The 15,000-nt window shown below is 41.8% G+C and overlaps 2 protein-coding genes across 2 annotated transcripts in view; both read left to right on the forward strand.

The window, feature by feature from the left end:
* The window catches only part of GPR158 (G protein-coupled receptor 158), a 423,375-nt gene that overhangs the window by 361,514 nt on the left and 46,861 nt on the right, over positions 1-15,000 (forward strand). The window lies entirely within an intron of this gene.
* On the forward strand, positions 9,187-14,958 carry LOC119244765 (serine/threonine-protein kinase greatwall-like). The gene is made up of 3 exons (XM_037510731.2): positions 9,187-9,430; positions 11,039-11,176; positions 14,486-14,958. The coding sequence occupies exons 1-3, from the start codon at positions 9,245-9,247 to the stop codon at positions 14,627-14,629; spliced, it is 468 nt and encodes a 155-aa protein (XP_037366628.1). The 5' UTR covers positions 9,187-9,244; the 3' UTR covers positions 14,630-14,958.

The raw sequence follows: 15,000 nt of genomic DNA on the forward strand, positions 1-15,000 counted from the left end.
CCACCAGGGAGGCCCTACTCTTCATAAATTTTGTTAATGAACATGGGTCTGGGCCCTTTAAATATTTGTTCTTTGCCAGCTGGCACAACATTAAACTTTCTCAGTAGGAGGTAAGGGAGAGACATTGTAGGAGGAAAGTTTTTGTTCCTGGACTCAGCAGGCTGCAGTCCGCAACACCAATGGTGAAATGGATGTTCCAATGAAAACCCTTTGATAAAAACAAAGTCACGGGGCCTCCCCGGTGGCACAGTGGTTGAGCGCTGGGTTGCAAAGCTGCCCACAGCCTCTGCAGCGCCAGTTCGATCCCCGGCCGCCGGGGGAGGATCCCACATGGTGCGCAGACCTCTCCTGCCGCCCATTGCTCCCCTCAGCAGTGTACTTCGGTCCTTCTGCCTGTTCTGCTCCCCACTCCGGCTCTGGTGAATTCTCTCACCCTCCCGTGCTTCTGACTGTACCCAGTGCTTGTATAAATAAATAAATAAATCTTTAAAAAAAAAAAAAAAAAAAAAAAAACAAAGTCACACATAGCAAAGGAAGTGACAGTAGAGATGAAGTAGGATGCTTAAGGAGAATGAATATGTTTTTTGAAGCAATAATGAGCACCCATTAAAGACAATACAGGGCCTCCCCGTTGGCGCAGCGGTTGAGCACTGGGTTGCAAAGCTGCCCATGGCCTCTGCAGCGCCGGTTCGATCCCCGGCTGCTCCCCAGCCACCGGGGAGGGTCCCACATGGCGTGCAGACCTCTCCTGCCGCCCGCTGCTCCCCTCAGCAGTGTACCTCGGTCCTTCTGCCTGTTCTGCTCTCTGCTCTGGCTCTGGTGAATTCTTTCACCCTCCCTGCACTTCTGACTGTACCCAGTGCCTGTATAAATAAATAAATAAATAAATAAATAAATCTTTAAAAAAAAAAAAACAAAAACACAAAACTATGGCACCTGTCCTTAAAATAAATAAATAAATAAATAAATAAAGACAAACAATACAACTATTGAATGTATATCAGAGGTCAAACCACCTCTGTACTTGAGATCTTAAGAGTCTCCAGAACCACCTGCCAAGTCCCTAAAATGTATTTCACTGCTGAGCTGGCAATTTTACTTAATGAAACAGTCACAAAGATTTAGGAACATGGATCATAAAAATGGTGTAGTTTATGGAAACAAAAAATTGGAAACAATATTCAACAATGGGACATTATACAATGAGCACTCAAGTTATTAAAATATAGAAAATGTATGGCATACGAAGTTCAAAACATTATTAAATGAACAAAGCAAAATCTAAATCAGTATATATAAATAAAAGAAATAAAAAACAAGAAAATCAGTACATGCAGTATAGTATAATTATTACACACATACAAGTGAAAAAGGGAAAACATATAAATACAAAATGTTAACAGCATTATTCCTGAGGAATAGGGTTACAGATAATTTTATTTCTTCCATCTCTATAATTTTTTCCAAAATTAGTATAATTTTGTTGCATGTAGCAGTTTTGATACATGTATTTGTACTAGGAAAGTACTTTTGGACTTTATTTGGGAGAAGCAGAACAGTAGAAAGACGACGATTACTTACAGAAAAAGGCAATAGGACCTGCGTAAATAGTATAAAAATAAAGCATAAAGATAACAAAACCAAACTTTTCATCTAATTATAAAATTTTATCCTAAGAGTCACCCCACAAACCCAAAGCAAACTTTTTTCCAACTCCTCTATTTTCCTTGACCATAGTCACATATCGTGGGACTAAGAAATAACCTATTTATGGATTAAAGCGGCTTTTGGGAAACAACTATATAGTATATTTTCTATGTCAAAATGTATTCTGAGCTATAAGCAACTATTAATGAAGCTTACATATACAAAGGTTCCTATTTTAAGAATTCTCTAGATCCTAGAACACTGATTTGAAATTCCATGAATACTGAAATTTTAGTTTCATACCTTATACATTTCACTTTCAGATACCTATATTACACTAAAAGCTCCTGTAAAGCAGTGAATACTATTATATCTTCCCTAAGACTTGGGAGGCAATTATGGCAAGCTAGCTGTGGGTTCACCGCTGCTATAGAAGAACAGGAAAGAAATCTAAATAGCATCACAGAAGTAGTAATCTAGGATATGAATACCAAGTAGCTGCCACATGAAACGTCTTATAAATTACATGCTGAATAAAACAAAGTAACTTTCCATGTGTACAATGAAGCCAGAATGAGACATCTTTAATCACAAAGGAGATTAAATTGAAGACAGAAATCACATTACCAATGTCTAAACAGAGACAGGTATTTCCAATATATTTACAATCAAAAAGGCTTTCTCACACAAGCAGAGTAAAAATTATTACCTCGTTGCTGGGAGCCTCGTGTTCAGGAACTACATCTCGATGCTGGTTTTTAGAAACTGATGCACTTATAGAAATAGATGTGCTTTTTGGAGAATGGAAGGCATTGATGAGATGACTCAGAGGCACTGTAACCTAGATGAGTAAAAAAGTGGAAATTAAGTTGAGTGGGTTATAAAATAAAACCAAAAAATCTTTTTTTGGGTCAGGATTTGGGATTTGTCTATATCTTGAGATTTGTATATTTGTGTGTGTGTATGTATATAAACTGTATATTAAAAATTACAAATACTCAGATTTATTGCTGGTAGGAATGATACTGGTATAATTCTTTTAGGATAGTATTCTGGCTACATGAATCAAAAGTATTAAAAATACATACATTTCATTGTTCCAGCAATCTAATTTCTAGGAATTTATTCTGTAAGGAAATAATCTGTAAGTGCTTGCATATGCATAAATGGCAATATACATCAAAACATTAAAAAAATGTTTAATTAGTAAAAGCTAGAAATATCTACCATTAAGAGAGTGACTTAATAAATGATACCACCACAAAATGAAATGTTTCAGACATTAAAAAAAAGTAAACACATATTCATAATTTATTCTTCTCAACTTCCCCACTGTATTACCCTGTTCTAAGTCACCATCATCTAAATGTGAACTTTTACAATAGACTCCTAACTACTCCCACATTTTCTCTATTAAAATCAAAGTCAGATCATATCACTCCTCTGTTCAAAACCTTCCAATGGCTTCTCTTCCTTCTCACTTACAATAAAAGCAAAGTCTTTACAACTAAGACAGGACAAGCCCTTTTTTCACCTCTAATACTTTATCCACTACTACTCTTCCCCACCCCCACCCTGTTCATTCTCTCTGCTCCAGCCCCATATTTGCTGTTCCTGGAACACACTTGGCAGGCTCTTACCTAAAGGTCTTTGCAGTGCTATTTATTCCCTTTGGTCCAGTTATTAACATAGCTTGCTTTTGTACTCTTAAGTTAACTCAAGAGTCATCTTTTCAAACATCTTTTTCCCTAACCAACCTTCTTAACATTTCAACAACCCTCCCCTAAAAAATATTCCTTATCCCCTTTCGCTGCTCTTTCTTTTGGTACTTACACTAATACTATGTGCCTATTTTATTTATGTATATACATCACTTACTTATTAGTTTCTCTTTCAACCAATTACCTGACACCGACCAATTCCAGCACCAGCTGGTTGTCCAACAGTTCAATTTTGATATTCAATTTTGATATCAATTACCTAAAGTGAGTGCAAACTTCACAGATTAAGAGCTCAGTTCCACAAGACTGTCCCCATTTCAGATGCCAGTCACAAATCTCAGGCAACCATACCTCCGATCTACCAGTATAAATTAGGGTTTCTTACAAACCCTCCCCTGCACTAACAATTTGCTAAACTAGCCTAGAGAATCAAGGGACATACTTAGCTATTACTAGTCTATTAGAAAAGATAGAGGTGAACTGTCAGATAAAGAAGAGGTACATAGGACCAAGATCCAGAAGGATCCCAACCATAGAAGATCATGTTCCCCATATATTTGGCCTACACTACCCTTCCTACACTGTGAATCTAAGCACTAAAACTCATTATTCTAGAATTTTACCAAACTCAATCTCCAGGCCAGCACTCCCCTCCCAGAGGCTAGGGATCTGGACTCATAAGATCTTTCTGGTGAACAGCCCAATCTTGAGGCCATCTTAGCCCTCCTTCTTAGAGATACCACCCTTAGTCCACCTTCTTAGCATATGTCCAGAGGAAAACTAAAGGAGCAACTCATGAATAATAAGATATAAAACACATCTATCAATCATGAAATTCCAAGGGTTCTATGCTAAGAAGTGGAACAGTGACCACATATTTATTTTTTATCATACCATACACCCCCACTAGAATGTAAGCTACAGGTGGCAAAGGGATTTCCCCTTCTATTTTAGTATTCTTTTTTATTTATATAATTACTTACTCAACATAAAATGGTTTCACATAATACACAATTTACATATTTTATAATTTCTTTTTCTCCATTTTATTCAATACTATATCCCAGTGTAGCAATGCACACAGTTGCTCCTAAATAAATATCTGTTGAGTACATGAAAAAATTAAACAGGTTCGGGCCTCCCCGGTGGCGCAGCGGTTGAGCCCTGGGCTGTGAAGCTGCCCGCAACCTCTGCAGCGCCGGTTCGATCCCCCGCTGCCAGTGAGGGTCCCACATGTCGCGCAGACCTCTCCTGCCACCCGCTGCTCCCTTCAGCAGTGTCCTCCATCTGTCTGCCTGTTCTGCTCCCCGCTCTGGCTCTGGTGAATTCTCTCACCCTCCCGCGCTTCTGACTGTACCCAGTGCTTGTATAAATAAATAAATAAATCTTAAAAAAAAAAAAAAACAGGTTCTTACCATATGCCAGGTTTTATAGTATATGGTTTCTTACATTATCTCATTTAAACCTCATAACAGTCATAAAAAATACTATTATACTTCCTATTTAACTGATGAAAAATGCAAAAATTTGGGTAGGTTCAGCAGCATGTTCAAAGTTACACAACTAGAAAATACTGGCACAAGGGCTCTACCTCAGATAATCTAATTCATGACTACAGTCATCTGGGTTGTCACTTTGGTAAATAACACCTTTATGCATCCAGCTAAATAAACCAGCTAATTAAATTCTTTACATCATCCCTTATTTCCAATCCCTCATAAACTTTGTTCTTCAAAATAAATCTCATTCCTTTCCATAACCACTGCCACCACCTGACTGGTGCATTCTCCCTCCTGGATTACTACAACAGCAGCCCTAACTGAAAACACTTTCACTCGGTCCTTCCATAGTCTCCATATGGTAGAGGCCAGAGTGATCTATCAAAAACGAAAACCGGTCAGGTTACTCCGTGCTTAAAAACACTCAATGTTCCCAAGACTCTTAAAACGAAATCCAAAGTCCATTATAACTCTGTATGATCTGACTCAAGGCTTCACCTCATTTCTGTCACTGTGCCCCTTTCATCACCACTCTCCAGTCACAAACGCCTTATTTTTGTTCTTCCAATCAGTTTAGTTCTTCCCATCTGAGGACCTCCGGATATCCTTCTGCTGGGGTACCTGTTCCCTTCCCTTCACTCATCACCTGGCTAAGTGAAGAGTTTACTCCTACTCACTCATCTTTTATTTGGTATCAAGATTCCACATTTGCTTTGTTCATCTGGTGCAGTACTAATGCTCGCAAAGTATCACTTCCTATGACTTCAGTTTCTATTATCCAGCCAATACTGACAAAAAGGGTATCCAAAGGCACATAATTGCCTGCTGAAGCCAAGAAACTTAAGAATCAAAAAATTATTTTTAAACCTGAATGCTTTCCCAAAACCCTTCATCTGCAAAAACTGTGAGAACCTTCCAAAAGTTACCAAAATGTCACCATCGACTTTTAAACCAAGAAGGAAAATAAACCAAGAAGGCAACTATGGTCACAAATGATTACTCTGAAAGAAGATGATTAAAAAGCCTCGTAATCACTTTTGTGCTACCCTCTCTTTTGCTTTACGAAAGGATGGGGAGGAGACTGAATCAAAATTTTAACTGCAAAGCAGTCAGTACCTTGAAATAGCTACACAAAGACATAAAAAAACCATTTCAGGTCAAAATCGGGAAAGCATTCGTGGTAGATTATTCATTCTTCATTGCTGTTGTTATAGCACGTTTGGATGAAATTCCACTTAAAGGGAAAACAGGGAATTAAAGTGATGAATACTAAAGTCACTGGGGTGGGAAAGCCGGAAAGCGACCACTATTCGCTCTCTCTACATATACGAATGGCCCAGATGTTTCCCCAACGCCACCCCAAAATGCCCGGCAATGAACAATGCCTGATTCTCCAGCAAAAATTCCACGCCATCAACTCCATCAGCCAAGGTCTGCATCACGCTCCAACACCTCCCTCTCATCATCAGACCTTTACTAAACCTCAGGCCCGACTCTCAGCGTTGCCCCTGATGCACTTTCTCAACCCCGGGCCTGCTGTTGGGCTCATCACGTCCCTCTCGGTCCCTTACGAGAAACTTCTCCCACGAAACACAAATGGCAAAAAGCCGCAGGCAGGGCGGGACAAAACAGACGGGATCCCTCACTCACCTGGGGCTGCACCGTGCTGGACAGAGAAAACATCTCCGGGCCCTCGGCCACCTCACCCGCCGGCCGAAACTCCCCGTGCGCTCGCGGCTCGGCAGGGAGGCGCTGAGCCCTCTTGGCCCCCTCGCTCCCCCACCTCTTTTTGCCCCAGACTCTTCTTAGAAACGGAAAATGGCCTCTCCTTCCTACAGCTGCTGCAACGACACAGACACTCTGGCCCGGAAGGCGAGGCGCTGGGCCACAGTACTTCCGGGGCAGCCGCACCCCCGCACCCGACCCCGCCGGGCCCCGCCTTCTGGGGGCCGGCGCTTCTGCCCGGCTGCTGAGGGCCACCGCCCCCCAAAGTAGCTCTAGTTCTCGGTGGATGGTGTACGTGCTGGGAGCCCACAGCTCCCTGGCTGAGGATTTCTTTTTCTTTTTCTTTCTTTTTTTTTGTAATATTTATTTATGCATACAAGAACTGGGGTACAGTCCAGAGAAGGGGGGGCGGTGAGAGGATTCACCAGAGACAGAGTGGGGAACAGAACAGGCAGATTGACTGAAATGCACTGCTGAGGGGAGCAGGGGGCAAGATAGGAGAGGTCTGCTGTGCCATATGTGGGTTAACTCCCAGGCTGGGGATCGAACTCAGGCCATCGGGGTGAGAGTGCTGAGACTTAACTTCTAGGCGACCGGGGGAACCCCCAAATATTAATTTTGATGAAGTACAATTTGTCTATTTTTTTTTACAAAATGGCTTGTATATTTGTGTTCTGTGTTATAAATCATTTTGTCAGAGTTTGTAAATACATTCTGTGTTTTTGTAAATGTTTTATTATTTTTGCTTCTGGATTAAGACTAGGTGCAATTCAAATTAACTGTTGGTATGATGTGAGTTAGTGGATTTCTTTTTTTTTTTTAAGATTTATTTATTTACGCATATAAGAGCTGGGGTACAGGCCAGAGATGGGGGGGTGCAGTGAGAGGATTCACCAGAGACAAATCGGGGAGCAGAACAGGCAGACGGAGTGAAATACACTGCTGAGGGCGAGCCAGGAGAGGTCTGCCTCGCCATGTCGGTTTCTCCCTGTCTGGCCGGGGATTGAACGCGTGCTGCAGAGACTGCGTGCTGCAGAGACTGCGGATTGCTTCATAGTGCGGTGCTTAACCTCTTGCGCCACCAGGGAGGCCCGGATTTTATTTATTTTTTTTTTTTTTAAGGAAGAACAGCATCGACCCTATTAGGAGTGACTTTCTCTAGCTTCCTAACCAATTCTTCCAGTGTATTCTGTCCCAGTCGGCCTTGAGCTATGTATAAGCTCTTTGGCTACAATTTAGTGTTCTCTATCTTCCCCCACAATAAATAAAAAAACTCCTCCAGTTGGAACCAAGCTCTGCTTCAGTCTGGAGAGCTATACCGTGTTCTGCCAGCTCAGAGGGCCAGCCCCCTCTTCCTGCTCACCCGGTCTCTCCACATTCCGGGATTTCACCAGCCACCCCTCTCCTGAACACATCCTGAACACGTCTTGCGCAAATGTGAAGTCGGGAAGAGTTTAAACAAAGTAAGTGAGACGATGACAGGGAGGTCAGGCGAAACCTTCAAATTCCACGAATCAGGGCCTCCCCTGGTGGCGCAGCGGTTGAGCGCTGGGCTGCGAAGCTGCCCTCAGCCTCTGCAGCGCTGGTTCGATCCCCGGCTGCAGGGCGAGGGTCCCACATGGGGCGCAGACCTCTCCTGCCGCACCCGCTGCTCCCCTCAGCAGTGTACTTTGTCAGCCTGCCTGTTCTGCTCCCCGCTCTGGCTCTGGTGAATTCTCTCACCCTCCCGCGCTTCTGACTGTACCCAGTGCTTGTGTTATAGAGCAACCCCGATATTGAACGGGTTCCTGGCTGTGGGTCCTCACCCGCGCGCTTTAAAGGGACTTATGAATACTCCACTACAGGCACACACAAAAGGTTAATAAAAGGTTTATTTACAAGAGAAAAGGAAATAAGGAAAATGTACAACTCAGGGAGAAAATAGGGAAATAAAGTCTTTAATGCATCCTACCAGATCCGACCACCTGGAAACCCAAAGTCACTCTCAGAGCTGGCCTGAGGCTGCGAGCTGGCCGAGAGCCAAAAATGGGGGATCCCCAAAGCCCACGTGTCTGCCTTTTATATCCACCTGGCTGCTTAACCCCACCCTCAGGTCCCAGCCACCTTCCCTTTGGGGGATGGGATTTGGAGTTCCCAGTGTCTTTGGCTTTGGCCTGGGGTGGGGGTGGAGTCCACAAAGCCTGTATGGAATTAGCTTTGGGACATCCTTTTCCCCCTAACACTTGTATAAATAAATAACTAAATCTTAAAAAAAAAAAAAATTCCACGAATCACATTCAAGTCGCCCTTGATGCTTTCTTGTCGCCCAAGAAACGTTTGTGAGCCCCACACCCCCGGCTTCACGAAAGAGGTAAATCCACCGCGGTTACTGTTCCCGAGAAGTCTGGTCGATTCGCGAACTTCCCGGCACCCCCACCCTCACGCCCACTCGACCCAGCACCCCCACCCTCACGCCCACTCCATTCCTGGGCGCCGCGGAAGGCGAGGCCCGTGGGACACCCGCCCGCTGGGCCCGGCGGCCCGGGCGCTGCGCGGTGACGTCACGACGGCGCGCGGCGGGGGCGGGGCCTCACTTTGAACCCAGTTGGCGGGAGTGGCTGCTCGGGAGGGGCCTGGGCGGCCACCGCGGGTTTCCCTGTGAGGTGGGCTGTGATGGAGCCCTCCGCGGGCAGCGAGGAGGACAGTGGGGGAGACGCGGCCTCAGCGCCAGGTTCGAATAGGATTCCGGTGCCCAGACCGCCCTCCATAGAGGAATTCAACATAGTGAAGCCCATTAGCCGTGGCGCCTTCGGGAAGGTGTACCTGGGGCAGAAAGGAGGCAAGTTGTACGCGGTGAAGGTAAGAAGGGGTGTAAATAAAGGGGGAAGGGCGGCATGGAGGCCTTCGGGCTTTCTTCCTGCCCCCTGAATTGGGCTGGCCCCAGGCTGCATGGGGTGGCCTGGCTTGCTGAAACTCCAGAACCTAGCAGGCTGACTTCTCACTTGGGGTGCCATCTGCTCAGGCAAGTACCAAATCTCCTGTGCCCCGCCCTTCTCTTCACTGCGAATGCTTTGGAAAGATTTTGGAGAGCTTCTGGGTAATCTTTTACCCGATTACGTTTGAATATTTAAATTGGAAACATTATTTCCAGATTATATTTTAATTCTGTCCGTTAGAGATTAATTTCTGATCTGTGTAGCCCAAAGATCTCATTTTACTCATTTTTTTTTCTTCTCAGACCTTCAATTATAAAATGATATTGTATCTTAAGGACTAATCTGAGATATGTCCCAAATCAGTCCTTTATTCTTGGCAGAAGGAGGTATCATTCCAAAAGCCTAGCTTTCAATATTACTGAAACTGTTCTAGCATCTTTTGATTCTCATTCACTCCCATAGTTTCAGATTACTCACATTTCAGCACTGAGTGAACATGACAAAGGGAAGAAGCCAGGCACCTGAGTGTCAGGAGGTGGTTTCAACATCTGGTTGGACATTGCTATGTGACTCTTTAGCAGGCACTAAACCTGTGCCTTGTTAACCTCCTGTGTTTCCTTTCTCCATTCCTCTCTCATGACCGCTGCTGTATCTGGGGTTCAGTGGTAAACAGAATGTTCCTCTGTAGGGCTTGTAATACAGTGGAATGGTAGGTGAAACCATGTTACAGACTAGATTTCTGACTTTCCTTTAGTTTTCTTAATGAAGGGTTGTAAAACTGGTATTTGCAATGTATTAATGAATCATATTCCTTCCTTTGGAAGGAATATGCCCTCTTTCACTTGTATCCCTGAAAATTGATGCCCTTGTTACTATTTAGTTTAGTGCATAAATTTTAATGTAGATTATAGTTTTCCTTCTTTACTAATTACCTTAAAACTGAAAAGGAGTCACTAGTACTTTCTGTAAGATAGCATTGATAGTGTCAAGTTCCAGTAAATCTAACCATTGTTAAGATTTATTTTTCTCCTGTGCAGACAAATTTCCCACATTCTCACTCTTTCTGACTATTCACATCATCAAAGAATCAGCTCTTACAAAAATTATAAGCTACTATTTCTCTGTGCCTAGGTTTCCTGTTATCTGGGAACTTATTAGAAACATCACTATCCTTTGATTTTGTTAAAAGATCAGCTCAACAGATTTTTTTCCCAGTCATCTCTAGGTCAAGAAAGAAGTAAAGATTGTCTTAAATTCAATTGTCAGGGACCAATTGTTTATCTCTTTTTCGTACTCAAAAGGGATATGATACTCTTGCCACTTGATCCCAAAATAAGTAGTTCTCCATTAAAGAATGCTTCGTTTTTGTTTTTACAATATTAGCTGTGTTTCTGGCAGAGTTCCCTGTGGCAGTATGAGGTCCAAAATGCCATCTATGTGTTTTATCTCTGGTTGTTTTCATGATGGCAACTTCGATACCTGAGAATACCTTGTAATAAAAAAACAAAATGTCCGTTGTCATGTTATCTAGGTTGTCAAAAAAGCAGATATGATCAACAAAAATATGACTCATCAGATACAAGCTGAAAGAGATGCGCTGGCACTAAGCAAAAGTCCTTTTATTGTCCATTTGTACTATTCGTTGCAATCAGCAAGCAATATCTACTTGGTAAGTAAATAATTTTACATTTTCTTCTTTCAGTAATCACTGATCCCATTGATTTAAGAATACAGTCTTTGGATTCAGAGTACCTAGTTTTTAAATTCCAACTCTTGTGCTTACTAACTTTATAATCTTGGCCAAGTTACCTTACTTGTTGTGTTAGTCAAGGAATCTCCAGGGAAAAAGAGGGCTTCCTTGGTGGCATAGGGGTTAAGTCTCAGTGCTGTTATGCTATCATCCATTGTTATGGCCGGAGTCGGCCAGGGAGCTAACCCACATGGCTCAGCAGACCTCTCCTGTCTTGTCTACTGCTCCCCTCAGCAGTGTATTTCAGTAGATCCACCAGTTCTGCTCCCCACTCTGTCTCTGTTGACTCCTCTCCCCTCCCCCCATCTCTGGCCTACACCCCAGTTCTTCTTTGCATAAATAAATAAAAATAAATCTTTTTTTTTTTTTTAAAAAGACTCTCCAGGGAAAAAGATGTAATGGGGTGGGGGGGCTCACGTGTGTGTAGATAGAGGGGAATTTATTTTAAGGAATTGTCCTATGTGATTGTGAGGACTGGCAAATCTGAAATCTACAGGGTATATCATACATCAGTAGGCTGTAGCCTAAAGAAGAATTGATTTTGCAGCTCAATTCTCACAGCAGTCTAGAGGCAGAATTTCCTCTTAGTGGTGGTGAAGTGATGATGCCTTAGGTTTTTTTTCTCTTAAGACCTTCAACTTGATTGTATAAGGCCCATCCACAAGGGGGCTAATCAACTTTTATTCAAAAATCTAGCAATGGATCCATTAGTCTCATCTAAAAAACAGCTTCATAGAAATGTTGTGATTGTTTGAACAAATATCTGAGTGCCATGGTCTAGCCAAGTTTATGTATAAAATTAACTCTCATACCTCTCATTTGCAAAATGGACATAACAGTACCTACCTCAAAGGTTGAGGTTAATTTTCGTGGGTTAATAGAAAGCATGTAGAACAGTGGTGGTACATAGAGCTAAAATATTTGATTAGCATGAGACATAAAAATACTTGATATAGGGCCTCCCCGGTGGCGCAGCGGTTGAGCGCTGGGTTGCGAAGCTGCCGGCGACCTCTGCGGCGCTGGTTCGATCCCCAGCTGCTCCCCGGCCACTGGAGGAGGGTCCCACATGGCGCGCAGACCTCTCCTGCCGCCCGCTGCTCCCCTCAGCAGTGTACTTTGGTCCTTCTGCCTGCTCTGCTCCCCGCTCTGGCTCTGGTGAATTCTCTCACCCTCCCGCGCTTCTGACTGTACCCAGTGCATGTATAAACAAAGAAACAAACAAACAAACAAATAAATAAATAAAACATGCCTCTATTTAAAAAAAAAAAATACTTGATATAAAGTTTGGTGTACAGTAAGGAAAGCTGTTAGGAAACAGTGAATTTTGAGACTTGCTTTATAAAGCAGTAGCTTACATTCTATTAATTCTAATGAAGAGCTGAGGGGGCACAGGAAAAGATGGAACTAGCAGATGACTTGACTACAAACTCTAAAGGTTCTTCTGAGAATAATAAATAAGAATAATCAACTTTCCATTTTCTAAGTATGTGGTTGGCAAGTGGTGACCCATGGCTATGCTCCTGCTATACTGAAGAGTGAAGTAGTTGTAATAGTTCATATGGCTCACAAGTCTAAAATATTTACTATCTGTCTCTACAGAAAAAGAGGGAAACTTTCATGCTATTGCAAAGGAAGTGGGGGCTATTTAATCCTTTAATTCTATATTGCCTTTACTATATACTGTTCATATGCAGAGTGTGGGTGCTTGCCCCATTGCCATGACTGGCTGCAGCATCAAGCCTGACATAACACTGTGGCAGCCAGGAGTTTCCCCAATGCTAGTGGAGTTTGAATAACTGGGTGGAATTCTTCAATTTAGGCGATCCTCCACCCCACCCCAATATTTATATCTTCACATCAGTGTGCAACATGGCATTTTTTATTTTCTATTCCTGGAATCAGGTAGGGGGCCATATCTTGTCTACTGACTTCATCATCAGCTTAAATCTTTGATACTGAAACTGTGCTCTACAGACAAGCAGTGCCAACATTATCTGTTAGCTTTGTAGAAACACAGAATCTCAAGTACAGTCTAAATCTGCTAAATCAAAATCTGAATTTTAGCAAGATCCCACAAACATTGAAGTGTGAGAAGCACGGTTTACATAAATGAAAGATTTCCTAGAAACAAAAAACTACTTTGAGGTAGAGATAAGGCATGACCAAACCTAACCACAATGAGAGCAAATAGTGTACTTGCAAGCTAGGTATTATACTAGGCACAAGGAATATAAGGACGAAAACATTTATTTATTGTTTTTTAAATTTTTTTTAATTATTTTTTATACAAGAGCTGGGGTACAGGCCAGAGGCATGGGAGGGTGAAAGGATTCATCAGAGACAGAGCAGGGAGCAGAACAGGCAGATGACCAAAATATACTGCTGAGGGGAGCAGTGGGCACGACAGAAGAGGTCTGCCACGTCATGTGGGAATCTCCCTGGCTGGCCAGGAATTGAACCAGCGCTGCAGAGGCTACAGACAGCTTCACAGTGTGCACTCAACCTACTGCGCCACTGGGAAGGCCCTAAAAACATTTATTATATAAACAATTTGAGTATAACAAAGGTTGAAAGATTAATGTAATGAACTCACATTTATCTGTCACCCAGTTTCACCAGTCATCAGTCATCAACACTTTATCAAATATGATTCATCCATTTCCTATCTCCAGGCCCCCCTTTCATGTAATGGTTGTAGCATCCTTTGATTCGTTGCTTGGATTCATTTTCTCAACATTTGCAAAATGATGGGGATGGGGGATGAGAAGATGTGCTATTAATAAGGTCATGATGAAGAATTTAGAAGTGAACAGGTCATGATCTCTTCAACTTTATTTTCTAATTTTTCAGCAAAAATACTTCCACTTTAATATTACCTGCCAATATTTTCATATAGTTTTTTTTAATTAGACTATTTCATCTGAACAAACACAAATGCATATAAGGTAAATATGTTAGTGAGGTTAACAATTGTGTTTTATGCGTATAGCAATTATGTTAACAAATAACAAATATTTTATATTCATATATGTGGAGAGGAAAGCAAATGTGGCAAAAAAAAACTATATGGCAACATGAGCAAACCTGGAATTAATGTATACTGAATGATACCAAGAAAATGTGGTTCTTATAGGTCCAAGCTAAAAATGTATACTTAATATTTAAATAGTATATTTTAAGGCAATTATAATGGTTTTATTTTGCAATATTTATGTTCTTTTTTATTAGGTAATGGAATATCTTATTGGTGGAGATGTCAAGTCTCTCCTACATATATATGGTTATTTTGATGAAGACATGGCTTTGAAATACATATCTGAAGTAGCACTGGCTCTAGACTACCTTCATAGACATGGAATCATCCATAGGTAAAGACAACTTTTCTATAAAGTGTTACTAAAAATACAAGTAATCAAACTAAATACTAAATATTTGCATAACCATTTCCCCATATAACAAAGTTATCTATAGTTTAAAACTAACATGTGAGTTAGGAATTTCATCAACTCTTCTTTTGTCTGCCTGCATTTTCTGAATATGTTGCTTTTACCAGGAGCATTTTATTTATTATTTTATTGTGAAGAATATTGAACCTTTTTCCACTCCTTTATCATCAAACAGAAGTGCTATATTTTATAATCCCAGTGATTTACAATGATTCGCTCAGTGCAAAGAAAATCAGATTAGGTGACTCAGCTATATAAAGGCTTAATATACCCTTTTTTGTAAATGTGATTTTGATC

The sequence above is a fragment of the Talpa occidentalis genome, unplaced genomic scaffold, assembly GCF_014898055.3.
Source record: "Talpa occidentalis isolate TD23 unplaced genomic scaffold, MPIMG_talOcc4v2.1 talOcc4.14, whole genome shotgun sequence".
Taxonomy (NCBI): domain Eukaryota; kingdom Metazoa; phylum Chordata; class Mammalia; order Eulipotyphla; family Talpidae; genus Talpa; species Talpa occidentalis.

Excerpts from the sequence above, each read along its gene's own strand:
- LOC119244765 (XM_037510731.2), top strand. The coding sequence starts at position 9,245 with ATGGAGCCCTCCGCGGGCAGCGAGGAGGACAGTGGGGGAGACGCGGCC. Across the intron at positions 9,431-11,038 it reads GCAAGTTGTACGCGGTGAAG|GTTGTCAAAAAAGCAGATAT; the intron begins GTAAGAAGGGGT and ends CATGTTATCTAG. Across the intron at positions 11,177-14,485 it reads CAGCAAGCAATATCTACTTG|GTAATGGAATATCTTATTGG; the intron begins GTAAGTAAATAA and ends CTTTTTTATTAG.